The sequence below is a fragment of the Mercenaria mercenaria genome, chromosome 7 (genome assembly GCF_021730395.1).
Source record: "Mercenaria mercenaria strain notata chromosome 7, MADL_Memer_1, whole genome shotgun sequence".
In the NCBI taxonomy this organism is placed as follows: Eukaryota; Metazoa; Mollusca; class Bivalvia; order Venerida; family Veneridae; genus Mercenaria; species Mercenaria mercenaria.
The window spans coordinates 77,853,514-77,868,183 of NC_069367.1; the positions used below are offsets into that span (position 1 = coordinate 77,853,514).

A 14,670-nucleotide genomic window follows, 5' to 3' on the forward strand; every position below is an offset into this window, starting at 1 on the left:
AATACGTATACCTTTAGCCCTCAAGGTATCACGAATACCAAATAAACGCAGTTTATCATTTAAGTTTTGGAACTGTACTACAACCATTCTGGACTGATCCGCATCATCATTCGGTGACCCAATACGTTTTGCAAACGATAATTCGATTTTTTCTGGCTCCTCAGGTTCGAGAACGGCAAATATTTCATTTTCATTTTTGTTTTTAACATTTCACTTGATTCGTCATTACTTTCTGCTAATCCAAATATTCGCATGTTATTTTTACAGTTTAATTTTTCCAAGCGATCAATCTGTCTTTCTAGTTTATCAATTCTATCACGTGACTGTTCATATTCAAGGCTTAATGACGCTATATCAGAAGTATTCATATCGTTCGTATAGACCAAATTTTCAGTTTTACCTTCCAAGTTTCGCACCTGACCTCCAGCAACACTTGCTTTCTTTCAAATGTGTGAACTTCATTTTAATTTTCACATACTTCTGTCTTTACTGCGGCCATTGACCCGTGAGGGACATAACTTCACTCTTTACTTGTTCAATTTGATTACTCATATTTTTATTTGAATCTGCTATCGCGTCTAAAATTTGCTGCGTTTCTGATGGACCAGGATTCATCTCGATGTCTGACGATAATAATAACATCCTCTGGTAAAACAACAAATATACATTTCCAAAACACAACCCTGGTGAATGTACTTTGTGTTAACCATCAAGTGCACATACATCTAAAATTACATATTAGTATCAGCAAGGACTATGTCTTAAGAAGAAACGTGACCCCAAAATGGCATTCCTTACACAAGAAATATTTTCAACTCTAAATGGTGCAAGTTCGACTGTTTTTGTAGCTAGCTACTATCTGAACTGGAATATATGCAGACAATATACATTTACCCAGGGCTGAAATTCATGAGGGCATACATTTGGTTTAAACAATATTTATTTTCCAAATATGTATCATACAAACATTTATTAATGTGATAGGATTGAGGAGTAAGCTAAAAGCTTGTATTACTTTTGCCGTGTGATGTGGCCGTATGCGTTGACCATATCAACGGAAGTGAAATTTTACTTTTGTACTTCAACAACATTGTATGTGGCAAAGCGTAGAAAATTCAACTATCTCTCTCTCTCTCGGTTCAGTTGTTTATTTCGAACGATGAAGGGTGTGGAAACATTGACTCATAAAATTCTTGCAATAGAGCAATAATCTTCTCAGCTGAAGCCTGCTCTCTGTACAGTAGTCTATATCGTCATTTATACAAATAAATTTTCTGAAACAAAAAATATATGGAAGCATGAAATTCATTAGATTAAAATGAGGAAATAAAACGAGCGACACATGGTAAATTTTAGTTCATATTCATGAGGAGACATCAGATCAATGTTTCAAAGGAAAATTCTTTCAATCAGATGAACAAAAATAAATCATAAAAACATACATCAAATGAAATTAAATATCGAAACTAATAAAGCAGTATTGCTTAATTTTATATATTTATGTTCATGATATGAATTACCGCCTTAAAAATTAAATAGCATGTCTAAAATATTTTGTTTAGAAGCTGTTTCACAAAACGCAGTTAATCACTTTAAAACTGCTTTCTTTTGTAGTTGCTAATTAATGAGAGTATTTTCTGGATTTCGAATATACTGACATAAATCTGAAGGCGTGCAAGTTATTCAAAAGTGATTTTCTCTTTTATAAAGAAATTGTTGTCGTTCACATGTTTATTATAATATAACTCCTAACATAAAACATTTGCATATACAATTTGTATATACCGATAAAAGGAATGTTTGGGTTATATTATTTCTTAAATCCGAATGTTTGTTAGTTTTAAGATCAAGGTCCCAATTCATGAAAATTTGAAGTTTAGAAAAAATAGAATTCAAAATTGTCAGTATGTTGCTGCAAGTAAAATTTGACATCGTGACTTTTTTCGCGCCGTCTGCAACAGTTACGATAACATGTTCATTCATGTGAAGAAAAACTAACAATACAAAATCTAAGTCTAAATGATAAATACATTTACCTTTTAAGTTTCTGTAGCAAATTCAAATATTTGCGTGTTTTGGTTTCGTTTAAAGTTATCTCCAAAAATGCAACGCTTGAACTCGTGATTCGTGGATCAAATCTAATTGACAGAAAATAAAAGATATATGAATTTGTAAATTCACTAGTACAGACACACCAGAAGCTAACTGAACTTGTTTCAGATATTTTAACATTATCAATGGTTTAAATGCTTATATGATAAAAGAGTTACAATACTGTCGTTTTATTTGTAGGGTTTAGTATCATACATATACCGACTCAGTTCAGGTCATCTGTTGACAGCTGCACATAGCGAAAGAATACCCTAGATGTCCAGCTAGACAATAGTTTAGGCACGGACAGGGTACCTAGCTAGAAAAAGCCGATTGTATAGGTCTTTTACATATGCCAAGGTACATTAACCTTACCATGAGTCAATTTCAAATTTGTACAGAAACTACCAATCAGAAACCAAACTTTACCTGCGGGAATGGTTGCTCCCCTCCATGAGAAAATGTAAATATGAAAATCCAAATTGTAAATCCAAAGGACTTCTCATTTTATGTCTGCATGTTTCCGCAACCTCTGTTGGAAACCTAGAACATCAAATTATTTATTACGGTAACCTAGTGTTTTTTGTTTTGTCCGTAGGGAGCGTGTGTTATCTAGAATGTATAAAATTTTCATTATAACGGAATAACATATGATATGTAAACTGTAAAAAGGGCGCTATATATATAAGATTCGAACCCCGGACAATCAGAGGACAGTATCATTTAAATATGATTAATATGTTGACTATACCTTTTAACCATATCTCTGTTGACTTTTTTCTCAATGAACAGCGGACCATGGGCGCCATATCTTCTTTTCCGTCGTCCAAACGCCCTGTTGAATACTGCATTTGTATAGAAAATTGAAGTGAGGTAATCTAAATGAGCCGTATTTTTTTCCGTTGGTGTCAGTCGTTCCGGAAAGCCACCACAATCACCTCCGTCCCACGCGCAATGATCGTTATTGCATACGTCATCGCATACGTCATTTTTAATCATCACTATTTTACACTTTCTGCTGCATTGCGTAGATGTAGGATTTTCCAGATAAACCTTTTGAATTTACATCAAAAAGTAAAAAAAACAAAGAAAAAAAAACAACACAAAACAACAACAACAAAAAAAAACAAACAACAAAACACACACACACACACACGCGCGCGCGCGCGCACGCACACACACACACACATCCAAGGATACATTTCATCAATGTAAATTCACATGACTAAAAGGTGGCAAATATTGTATAACATGGGTGTGATGAGATTGAGTTAAGAAATAAACAAAGAAGTTTAAATAATATGAGGTAAAATGTTAATTTATAAATAAAAGAAAACTTTACTCTACGCTAAATAGAACAGATTTTATTTGCAAGCTATACAAAATAATGCGTCATTTGGTAACGTAACATGATACATGTTACCTTCAAAAAAATGACAGTACTAGATAAATAGGGAATGACAGTACTAGATAAATAGGGAATGAAGGACAATAAACACAAAAGTGATTAGTTTATCAGTAAATAACTGACAGATCTTCTAATGGAATACTTTATACTGAGAAACGTCATTCAAAGCATCAAAAATACCCTCTTAAAGCTGTTAAACACATCCAAACCACCAGAATTCAATTTCGTGACCAGTGGCCCCATAAACTCTGCTATAGCAGATAAGAATACCTGTTAAACATCTTTTTTTGCGACCGTGTACTATAAATTAAAACAGAAATGATGCAATCACAAATCTATTCAATACGACCTTTTCTTATTTAAATATTTTTAACACGCACAATAAGTATATAAATATTGTGCTATTATTTTGTAATACTTTAGACATGCATCTTTGACAGAACTCTTTGGGTTTTCTTCCACTTTTCTATTGGTAAATACAAGAGTTGGTATTACCTTTGTGCCTTTTTGCTTTGTGTAGAAGTCTTCCAGTGAAACCTTCCGTCCAAAGAAAACGTCATCATTCATATAAATAAACCTGTCGGAGAGTCCACGGATTTTGTAAATGTTGTGCTCTATCGCAGGTGAAGAAAATGTTGGGAGATCGTCGGGATTATCAAATATTTCCTATATATGATACATATGTTGCATGTGAAATTTATGTGTATAATGAATATAATATGAAGCTAGTCACGAGTTCGCTATATTTAATAAATCTCCTTCGTATTTAAAAAAATGACGATATTTTTTTTAATTTGTCCCTATAGGAATTACCACAACACTTAAAATTTCGCAACAAACAAACTCCTGATATAGCAAACATGATCACTATTCAGGACCACAAAGGATTAACCTACCTTATGATTTACTACGGTCACTCTTGGGTTCCTTAAATTCAGCCACTTTGGTACTTGACCATTCGTTACAATAAACACGTGACGTAACCAATTTGCACATTTCTCCACGGATCTTAGAGAGTAGCGCAATCCTCCAGTATCAGCAAAACGGCTGAAACTGAGGTTTATAGCTCTGCATAAATCAAATCAATAATACGATAATATTTTTAACTAATTATAAATAGAACACGAAAAAAGCTTCTATAAGATGCATAACAACATTGTACCCACCTATTTAATAGAATCACTCCCTAGTCAAGTAAGGGATTCAGTTGCTTATTCCCTTAAGAGTTAGGTCACTGTTTCGGAGGAAAAAGTTCGAACATCGTCAAATCATAGAAGGAAAGCATTCTGTTACATGATAATTAAACAGCATATAAAACATGTATATTATTCTACAAAACCATTGTCAATTTTCTCATATATGCATTGAATTCCGGAAAGGGGTTGCATGAAGGGGCCACACTTCTGGACAGTTCAGTGCCTTTAAGCTGTTACATGTCTTCGTTTTGATGCATTTGCAACAACGTACCAGTGTTTAGACTGAATATCGATTTTGACAATTGTTAGTAAGTATTACTACTATTTCTACTACCACTACTACTACTGCTACTACTACTACTACTATCACAAATATCAACAGAACCACCACGACCACAATTTCCACTACTTATACCATTACCAATATTACGACCATCACCACTATCACCACACTTACCACTACCACGACCACTACTTCTACCATCACCACCACCACCACTGCCATTACTACCACTACCAGCACTACTACCACTTCCAATACTACGATCACGCCTACACCACTACCACTATAACTACTACTACTATTACTACCACCACGACCACTACTACTACTACCACTACCAATACTACGACCACCATCACTACTTTCACAACCATCACCACTACTACCACTACAATCACCACTGCCAATACTACCACTACTACCACCTCTTTTACCACTACCATCACCACTACCACCACCACTAGTACCACTACAACTACTACCACCACCACTACTACCACTACCAGTACTACGACGACCACTACCGCTGCCATAACCACTACTACGACTACCAACACCACTATTTCCAGTACCAGTACTACGACCCTCACCACCACTACCACCACCACTACTACCACTACAACCACAATATCTACTACTACCACCACAACCACTACTACCACCACTTATACTACCACTACCAATACTACGACCATCACCACTACTACCACTACCACCACCACCACTACTACCACCATTACTACTACTACCACCACCACCACTGCCACTGCTACCACTACCACCAGAACCACAACAAATAATACGACGACCACCACCACTACCACTACTGCTACAACCACCTCCAGTACTACCACTACAGCACCACTACCACCACCATCATTACTACTACTTCTTATTCTTTTTTTATATCTCGTTGCCACGCAATTACTTTTTTCTTCTCCTTTCATTTTTATATCTCGTTGCCATGAGATAACTTCTTTTTGTATATTTTTTTCCTTTTAATATCTAGTGGCCACGAGATAATATTAAGATTAAACTCACACGTCCCCTCTGAGCTTCCGTACTTAGCTCAAAATAGGAATAGGTTTTAAACGTGCATCATTGTGTTTGTATAAAAGATATAAAATATCCGAAGTTTCGCCCTAAAGTTGTTTATGTTATATAAGATAACTCAAATATAATTTTTTTTTTCAAAATGACTAAAACAATACATTAGATTTGATTGCCCAGATTTCATATTAAAATATAAAAATAATTGTGAAAATGTATCTTTGTAAACATAAATGTTTGTGCTTACAGAGACAGTACTGTGTTTTAGGTGAATAAATTACTACACACTACATGGTATGAATATGAAATAAAATACAAATTTATGTATATTTTTTTTTATGAGAAAAGGGTGTTACTAGATTGAGAAAAGGTTGTTACTAGATTATGTCATTTGACTTGACTACAGCTCTACACACGTCGATAGCTTATACATTTAAACAAGTGTGAATACAAAAATTAAGTTTGATTTAATGTCTAATATTTACATTTGCCTTATTCTTTTACTTTTGAAAACTATGACGTTCATTTAGAGGCGTGAAAGTTACGACAACGCTACTTAGTGATAACGGACCGATGTTTTCACGACGTCCGCATATAGTCTTGGAGAACGTTTATTAGTTAACGTCGCAGTTATTCCGTCTGCTGAACAGAATAGCCGGGGAGCTAATTTTAACGTTAAGTGCAACAAACTATATGCAATGTATAACATACTTTTATCAGTTGGCAGTGAAACTAATGTAAAAACAAAAGTGACGACGTCTTTACTTCAAACTCTTTAAGTTAATGAAATTTCTGATGCATCACGTAAAAATGACGTGACCTATCCGAAATTCCGTTATCACAGCGATATAGAAGATATTAAGATTGAATTTCAAATATCTTTCACGGGGAAAACATGGTGCAATATTTTCATGAGAGGGTGAAAGATATTCTGATCTTTCATGTAAAACAAACAAACTTTTTCTCATTTCATGTTTTGACTTAATTTATCCATTTTATAGCTTCTTACCGGTGAAAAAATATTTGATGTTTTTCACTGTGAAAATACAGATACATTTCTCTCTAATATTTCGATAATTCGCCGAAAAACATGTCATAAACTTATCGATTGCAGATAAACTAGGCCAAAAATATTTGTTTCCGCTAACGGCTAACAAGTCTGGCAGGTTCGTTTGGCTTTATTGATACACGTATTCATTCTCTTTTTTTTCTATTTATTTGCATGTATTGCGTAGAACTATATTTCTTATTTCTTGAGCAATACATTTGATGAAACTATTAAACAGAAATCAATGCTCTGATTTTTAAAAACAAATCATTTGTTTAAAAGTGTTTGGAAGTATTCAAACTGAAATTTTCAAAAACAAATCTTAAAGGACAATAATAAATCTTTATTAGTCCCCTACTGGTTGGAAACCAGTTTCGGGGACTATAGGAATGCGCTTTTCCGTCTGTCATTCCGTCATTCCGTCCGTCCGTCCGTCGGCAATTTCGTGTCCGGTCCATAACTGTGTCATCCATGAAGGGATTTTAATATTACTTGGCAAAAATGTTCCCCATAATGAGTCGGCGTGTCATGCGCAAAACTCGGACCCCTAGCTCAAAGGTCAAGGTCACAGTTAGAGGTCAAAAGTCAACAGGGCTTTTTTTCCTGTCCGGTCCATAACTATGCCATCCATGAAGGGATTTTAATATATCTTAGCACAAATGTACCTCATAATAAGACGATGTGTCATGCACAACGTTCAGACCCCTAACTCAAAGGTCAAGGTCACACTTGGCAGTCAAATGTTTACATAGCATGTACAGGGTCTGTTTCGTGTCCGGTCATCACTTGGCACAAATGTTCCCCATGATAAGACGACGTGTCATGTGCAAATCCTGGACCCCTAGTTCAAAGGTCAAGGTCACAATTGGAGGTCAAAGGTCAACAGGACTTTTTTCCTGTCCGGTCCATAACTATGCCATCCGTGTAGGGATTTTAATATTACTTGGCAAAAATGTTCCTCATGATGAGTCGAAGTGTCATGTGCAAAACCCGGACCCCTAGCTCAAAGGTCAAGGTCACACTTTGAGATCAAAGGTCAGTGGGACTTTTTCCTGTCCGGTCTATAACTTTGTCAAGCAAAACAGGGTTAAGATATCAGTTTGCATAATTATTCCCCTGGATGAGACGATGTGTTGTTTGCAACACCCAAGACCTTAGCTGCAAGGTCAAGGTCACACCGTGAGGCTCCCTTGTTTCTAGAATTACGTCCCTTTGTTTTACTATAAATAGATTATATTGTAACTTATTTATTACTGTTCTTAGAGAAAAATACAGACCAGTTTTCCGTGGTACAGCATGCATGTTACATCCAATATTTAGGAGCATTTTGACCTATCCCTACCTGGTAAAGAGTTTCTTGTGGATTTATATTATTATTTTATTCTCCCCCTTTCTTGTTATTATAAACAACTTATGACACCTTTTTTGATAATCGGCCAAAAACAATGCCATATCAAAACAACTGTAGGTTTATATATATATACATTTTAATCAAAGTGTTTTGTTATAACATATTGTATATATAGAACAATATTGTTTATACATCATTGACAGATATCAGTTCATTATGTTATGTAGAGAAAATTAGGTGCCTTACAGAAGGGGACTTTGTATTGCATGGCAATACTTCATTCACTTGTTATTCCAGTTCCAACCTTGAATACACTAATACAGGACTCAGCAGTAAACAGGACATAGCAGTATACCCCAGGTAATAGTCTTTCAAGGGAGAATTCTTCAACAAAACATTGTCAAAAATGAATATTTCCTGTTAGGGCAAACAGGGACCGAGCATGCAACATGTTCATTTCTGTCTTGTTGGGCGACCTGTGTAAATTCCACTTTTTCTATCATATAACCCATTTAAATTAAATGCTTCACGAATTCACATACAAGCGTGCAATCTTGACTTGATATGATAAACATTGAGTTGATAATAAATCAGCCAAAAAGGCCATAGCTGATTGTTAGATGGTTTAATAAGTTAAATTACAATGAAGTTATTTTAAGGCTACGGAGTTTCAAAATAAGTTTGTAGTGAAAACGTTTACCTGGTTGCTGTTAGCAGGTTAGTCCGAAAGTAGGTTTTCCTGAATCGTGCTAGACGTTTCTTTTGTGCTGGATCTGATCCATTTACCCACGTATAAACCAAATCCACAGGAAATGAAGTTCTAGTATTCAATTAAAAACACATGGGCCGCACCATGAGAAAACCAACATAGTGCATTTGCGACCAGCATGGTTCCAGACAAGCCTGCAAATCCGTGCAGTCTGGTCATGATCAATGCTGTTCGCTTCAAAGTCTATTGCAATTAGAGAAAACGTTAACGAACAGCATGGATCCTGACCAGACTGCGCGGATGCATGATGGCCGCGAATGTACTATGTTGGTTTTCTCATGGTGCGGCTCATATTCAATCTGAAGTTATACAATTGTACATTTTAAACCATATCTTCCTATGGTTTTTATTTATAGGTGTAATAAGCAAACCAAACTCTGTTCGAACCAAGTCAAAAGTCTATTTTAATCAAAGTTCTGCCTCCATTTCACAAGGTAAGAGAAAGCTGTAAAATATATTATCTTTTTTACAAAGAAGTTATGAGATTTTTATGATTTTTTTGCAATAGTCTTAAAAAGTTTTACTTGAATTTCCATCCACTCTGACCTTCCTCTCGTCTGGACTTTTCTTTTGTATTGGATCTGATCCTATGAACCTCTAGTGTTTGGTCAGAAATCTGAAACAAATTAATTTGCAGACACATTCGTCTTTCTGATCGATACATGTACTTAACTGATATTTAGGTAGATTCATTTTTTCCTACCAGGCACGGAGTAAATTTTCTGTTTGATACAACGCCAAAAAGGTGTCCTTGTCTAACTTTCAGTTTAACATTTACCATCCGTAGAATTATGATCACATACACAGACAGAAACTCTTCTGTTGATGTCCCTAACGCGCCATTAGCGTGTATATGCAGGTGGTAAGACCGACAACAGATCGGATCAAAGCTCAGATCCATATAATCAGGTTTTGCCATCATGTCCAACCCAGGAAATGGATATAAACGGGCGTGTCTTGTATCATTTACTATACTATACCGACTAATAATAAAGTTTTATCATAAAATCTTGGGAATGTTGCCAGTATGTCTTTGGGAAAAAAAACACGACCTCGGACATTACAAGAATCACCAATAGCGGACAAACATTATGTTTAACATTATTTATGCTTAATTTACTAGCTCTATCATACAGTTCATGACGTCATTGTTTATTTCAAATTAAAGATCCAACAAAGGCAGCGGACTGTTTTATTTATCCACTTCGCGCTAAAGGCACTGTATGTATGCCTAATTAAAAAATCTGTATAACTAACAGTTTCAGAGAGTGGTTTTCCGAGCACCGAATCTTGATGATGCACTCATTTTATGATGTCATTAAAATGTAGATTTGTATCCTCGAGGTACCAGTTTCAGTGACCCTAAGAATTCCACTGGCAGAATTAAATAAAGTCTTGGAGATTTATGGATTACTATAGTGTAGTCTTTTCCCAAGATGAATAGAGTAGAAAATCTTTCAGCAAAATTGTTTGGTACTGTTTATCACAACCACCCTGATCTGCCTTATAGATTTTCTGAGGGACCTGTTTCAGTGACCCTACCTTATTTCTAAACTAGTCCAGTTAGCCAGTAATTGGCCTTTAGTCAATGTTAACTTTCACAAACTGAACAATAAACCAAGTAAAATCAATGTTAGGCCTTGTTCATAATAAAGTACAGAGCAAAACGGTTATACGTACTGGTTATGCGACAAATAAATCTATAAGTTATAAGGGAGAGGGGTTGGAAGACCGGACATTATATGCACATTTGTTGGTAATATTCAAACATACTTTGTCGTATTATTCATTCTAACACAACCAGCGAATAACCTACATACATGTAGAGCAAAATCTATCCCGGGTTATTCTGCAGTAAACCACTCGCGTGCAATGACGTAATCCGATCCAGGTGCGTAGCACGGTCGTAAAAAGTAGTTACCATTTCTTTCTTACACTATTGATACTAGTATGTCGTGTTAGAAGCGAAAAAACAAGTTTCCACGTGTGATTTATCATAGAATAACCCGAATATTTCGTTCTTATGCGAAACAATATATCACTCAGGACTACGGCCTTCGTGTTATATTCTTACGCATAAGAACTCAAAACACGGGTTATTCTACGATAAACCACACTTGGGAACTTATTATTTCTTAAATGGAACTGATGAAAAACAGAAAACATAAGGTTTTTTTCAAGATTTTTCTAAAACTCTCTTGTAGGAAATGAATTATATACATCTTTCACCAAACAATTCCAAGTTAAAAAGGGACATACTCTGTCAAAAATCAGAGGTGTGGGGATTATTTCTCCTGGTGTAGACTTTGATAGTAAATAACTATTTTAAGTTTCAAGTCAATAGCTTTTGATAGTAACAGAGATATTTGACTTTATCAAAAACTTTAACCAACGGCGACACCGACCCGGGGCGAGTGCAATAGCTCCACTTTTTCTTCGAAAATTCGAGCTAAAAATAATCAAAATGTATAAATTATTTAAAGATAATATAAAACTTTGAAAGATACTTAAAAATTTCAACTCGACATGAAAGTCTCAAACTATTGAAATTCAGAAAAGCAAATCACAAACTTCAGCAGAAACTGTGGGATGTAAAATTATAAGGCCACACCAAATTGAAACGTTGTTCAACGGATTTTTTCTGAAAAAAAAAATGAGGCGGCGAGCGAAAAAAATAATTTAAATATTTGTTTTTGTTTCTGAGAAAATCAGGAGCGAGCGAAGAGCGAAGAAATATATTTATCTTGTTTTGGCTCTCAGTTAACTAATAAAAACCTTAAAATAGAGTGTATAGCCCTTTTACATTAGAAATAATTCACCAATTCACCAGGGATTGAGAGAGCTTGCGTACAATTTGACCAGCAGATGCACAACCAAGCGAACTCATGGAAAAAGGTAATAACATTAGCATACAGTACTGTGTAATCAAATGTATGCGTTTGAAAATGCTGTTAGAAAATATGTAATATACAACAGTGCATAAGTCTTCACCAGGAGAAACAATCCCCAAAACTCTGATTTGAATTTTGACAGAGTTATACTTAGATTTTGGTTAAAGTTTTATATAACGTCCAATATCTAGGTTACTTTCAAAGCTGTTGACTATTATGCCCTTTGACTAGCAAAGCTCTGATTCAATCAAGCACTGTGAGAAGTCGAGCATACTGTCTTACAGACAGCTCACTGGCACCAGAGCACCAATCTGTGCTTTGAATTTTGTCAAATTAAGATTTAAACCAAAATAACCCCCCAAAAAAACCTCAAAAACGCGTTCTTATTCATATCACCCCATTCATACTTTATTTTATACAGGTAAAGTATGAATGAGGCATATCGTAAAAAACTGCGTTTTTGAGTTTCTTTTGTTGTTATCTTTGTTTATAATTTATTTTGACAAAATTCAGAGCACAGCTTGGTGCTCTGGTGCCAGTGGGACAGCTCCTTCTTGTTCTAACTTTAAACTATCTTAACAGATTAAATTTGTTGAAACAAAGTTTCAGTTAAGATCTGAAATGGTAATTAACGTGCATTAACATTATTCTACTCGAGGACTGAAAACCTGAAGCTCTAAATTGGTCCGAACACAACAAAATTCCTTACCTGACCCACTTTCGTATAAAAATGCTGATCATTTTGACAGGAGAAACAGAAAACAGAGAAGTGACATGCATCAATATGTATTACCCTTACCAAATTAATGAACATTAATGTTATCAAATAAATAAGTGTGTGCTTTCATCCAATTTTCAATGAAATAAGTCAGATTTTAGTAGCAACTCAATTCGGTAGATACTGGAAGAAAATGGCGTAACTGCATAAGGGGAAGTAACTTGAATGCAACTAAATATAAGTGTCCTTATATATAGTATAGGCGAAATGTATTTATTGTCATTAAATTACATTTTAAAACAAACTGGGACTGGAATATAAGCATTTGTACACTGTTAGGTCCGTAAAAATAGAGCACTAACAAATTTTGCCTTGATTTTTTCAATGGGAAGAGCGCAAGTAAAAAAAACAACAACAATATTTTCAATGGTGAGAGCGCAAGTAAAAAAAAACAACAATATTTTTTTGTGTGTTTTTGAAAATATACGAGCGGCAAATCTGATGAACAACTTTTTTATGTGGCCTAAAGAATATGACGAACTGTGAGATGAGTTCCATGTCCTTCTATGTTAAAATTTCAAATTTCGTATGTGAATGTGTACTTTACAAAGATCTTAGAAAACAATACATTAAACCTTTTTTAGAATTCATCGAAATTTTGTTAAATTCATAGAATTAATAACAAGTGAAAACACAGCATATCTAAGATCATTAGCTGCTTATGTATACAAAGCATTTGAAAGAAGAAGACAACTATTGAATAATTGTTCATGGGCCAGAAATGGCTTATTACAGAAATAAAAGTTCTTTTATGTTGCAAAAGGTTAGCCATTCCTTTTCCCCTAATGAATGAATATAGGCCAGTTTACTACGATTGTAAATACCTACTATATTCTCGCTTTTTACGTGCAGAAGATTGAATAAATTCCCACGGTTACTTTAGCATTGAAACCTGCTCCTCTATTTGTTTCGTTTAATTCTGTTTCCCCCGTAAATCGTAAATCATCTTGCCTTACAGTGAATTCTAATTCTTTGTTTACATTTTCTTTACTTCCGGATTTTTTTGAACATTATTATTTTTAATTTGTATCACAATAATTGTGTTTTAGCCCACCAATTATACGTTGTATTTTTGTACTTTCATTTGGTCATTTTGTTATACCATATAATTGTCATGCCATGTGTATAACCTGATATGGATAATAAAGTGTATGTCTCTAGGTCTGTCTGTCTGTCAGTCTATTAACCGTTTACGGTATAAACTTCAAACATGGTATGTAGGTAGGTAGTGATGAGACGATGTGCAGAGAACATGAAGCTGGTCTGTAGGTTTGCGCTGTCATAAATTTATATTATAATATCAACATAATTATTAGATATGACATGATGAGTGGTTCCTTACCTCGTTTATTTTTATATTCCATAAGCACATCAGAAGCATACATACAAAAAGATACTGTAAGCATCTCTTTGTCATTATTTGCACATAATCCTAACCTGTAGTTTTAGAAATCAAAACTATAATACATCATTTCGAAAAGTCGTCTTTCTATAACTTATTTGTTAAATAGTGCACTATATTTATTCTTAACTTTGAAACATTTCGTATACTAACTCGTTCCCACTATTAAACCTAAACTCGAAATTCGTTACTATCGATCGTTATAATTACACCTTTACGTTTAACTGTACAATATCGTACTTTAAAAAAGAGGTACACAACCTGTAACGATCGGTCTACCTATTCATAATTAAATGATCAAGCAGTCGGGGTCATTTTCTTTGGCAGCGTTCTGTGCTTCCAAAGGATAGTCATATGAGCCGCGCCATGTGAAAACCAACAGAGTGCGTTTGCGACCGTATTT

The 14,670-nt window shown here is 34.8% G+C and overlaps 1 protein-coding gene across 1 annotated transcript; it reads right to left on the minus strand.

Moving 5' to 3' along the window:
- Positions 1–498: 498 nt before the first annotated feature.
- Positions 499–14,454, minus strand: LOC123553880 (N-acetylglucosamine-1-phosphotransferase subunits alpha/beta-like). The gene is made up of 9 exons (XM_045343591.2): positions 14,208–14,454; positions 9,721–9,812; positions 9,128–9,247; positions 4,396–4,567; positions 3,995–4,165; positions 2,843–3,144; positions 2,521–2,634; positions 2,037–2,138; positions 499–1,274 (listed from the first exon to the last, which is right to left on the minus strand). Exons 1-9 carry the CDS (start codon positions 14,280–14,282, stop codon positions 1,148–1,150), a joined length of 1,275 nt encoding a protein of 424 aa, XP_045199526.2. The 5' UTR covers positions 14,283–14,454; the 3' UTR covers positions 499–1,147.
- Positions 14,455–14,670: the final 216 nt, after the last annotated feature.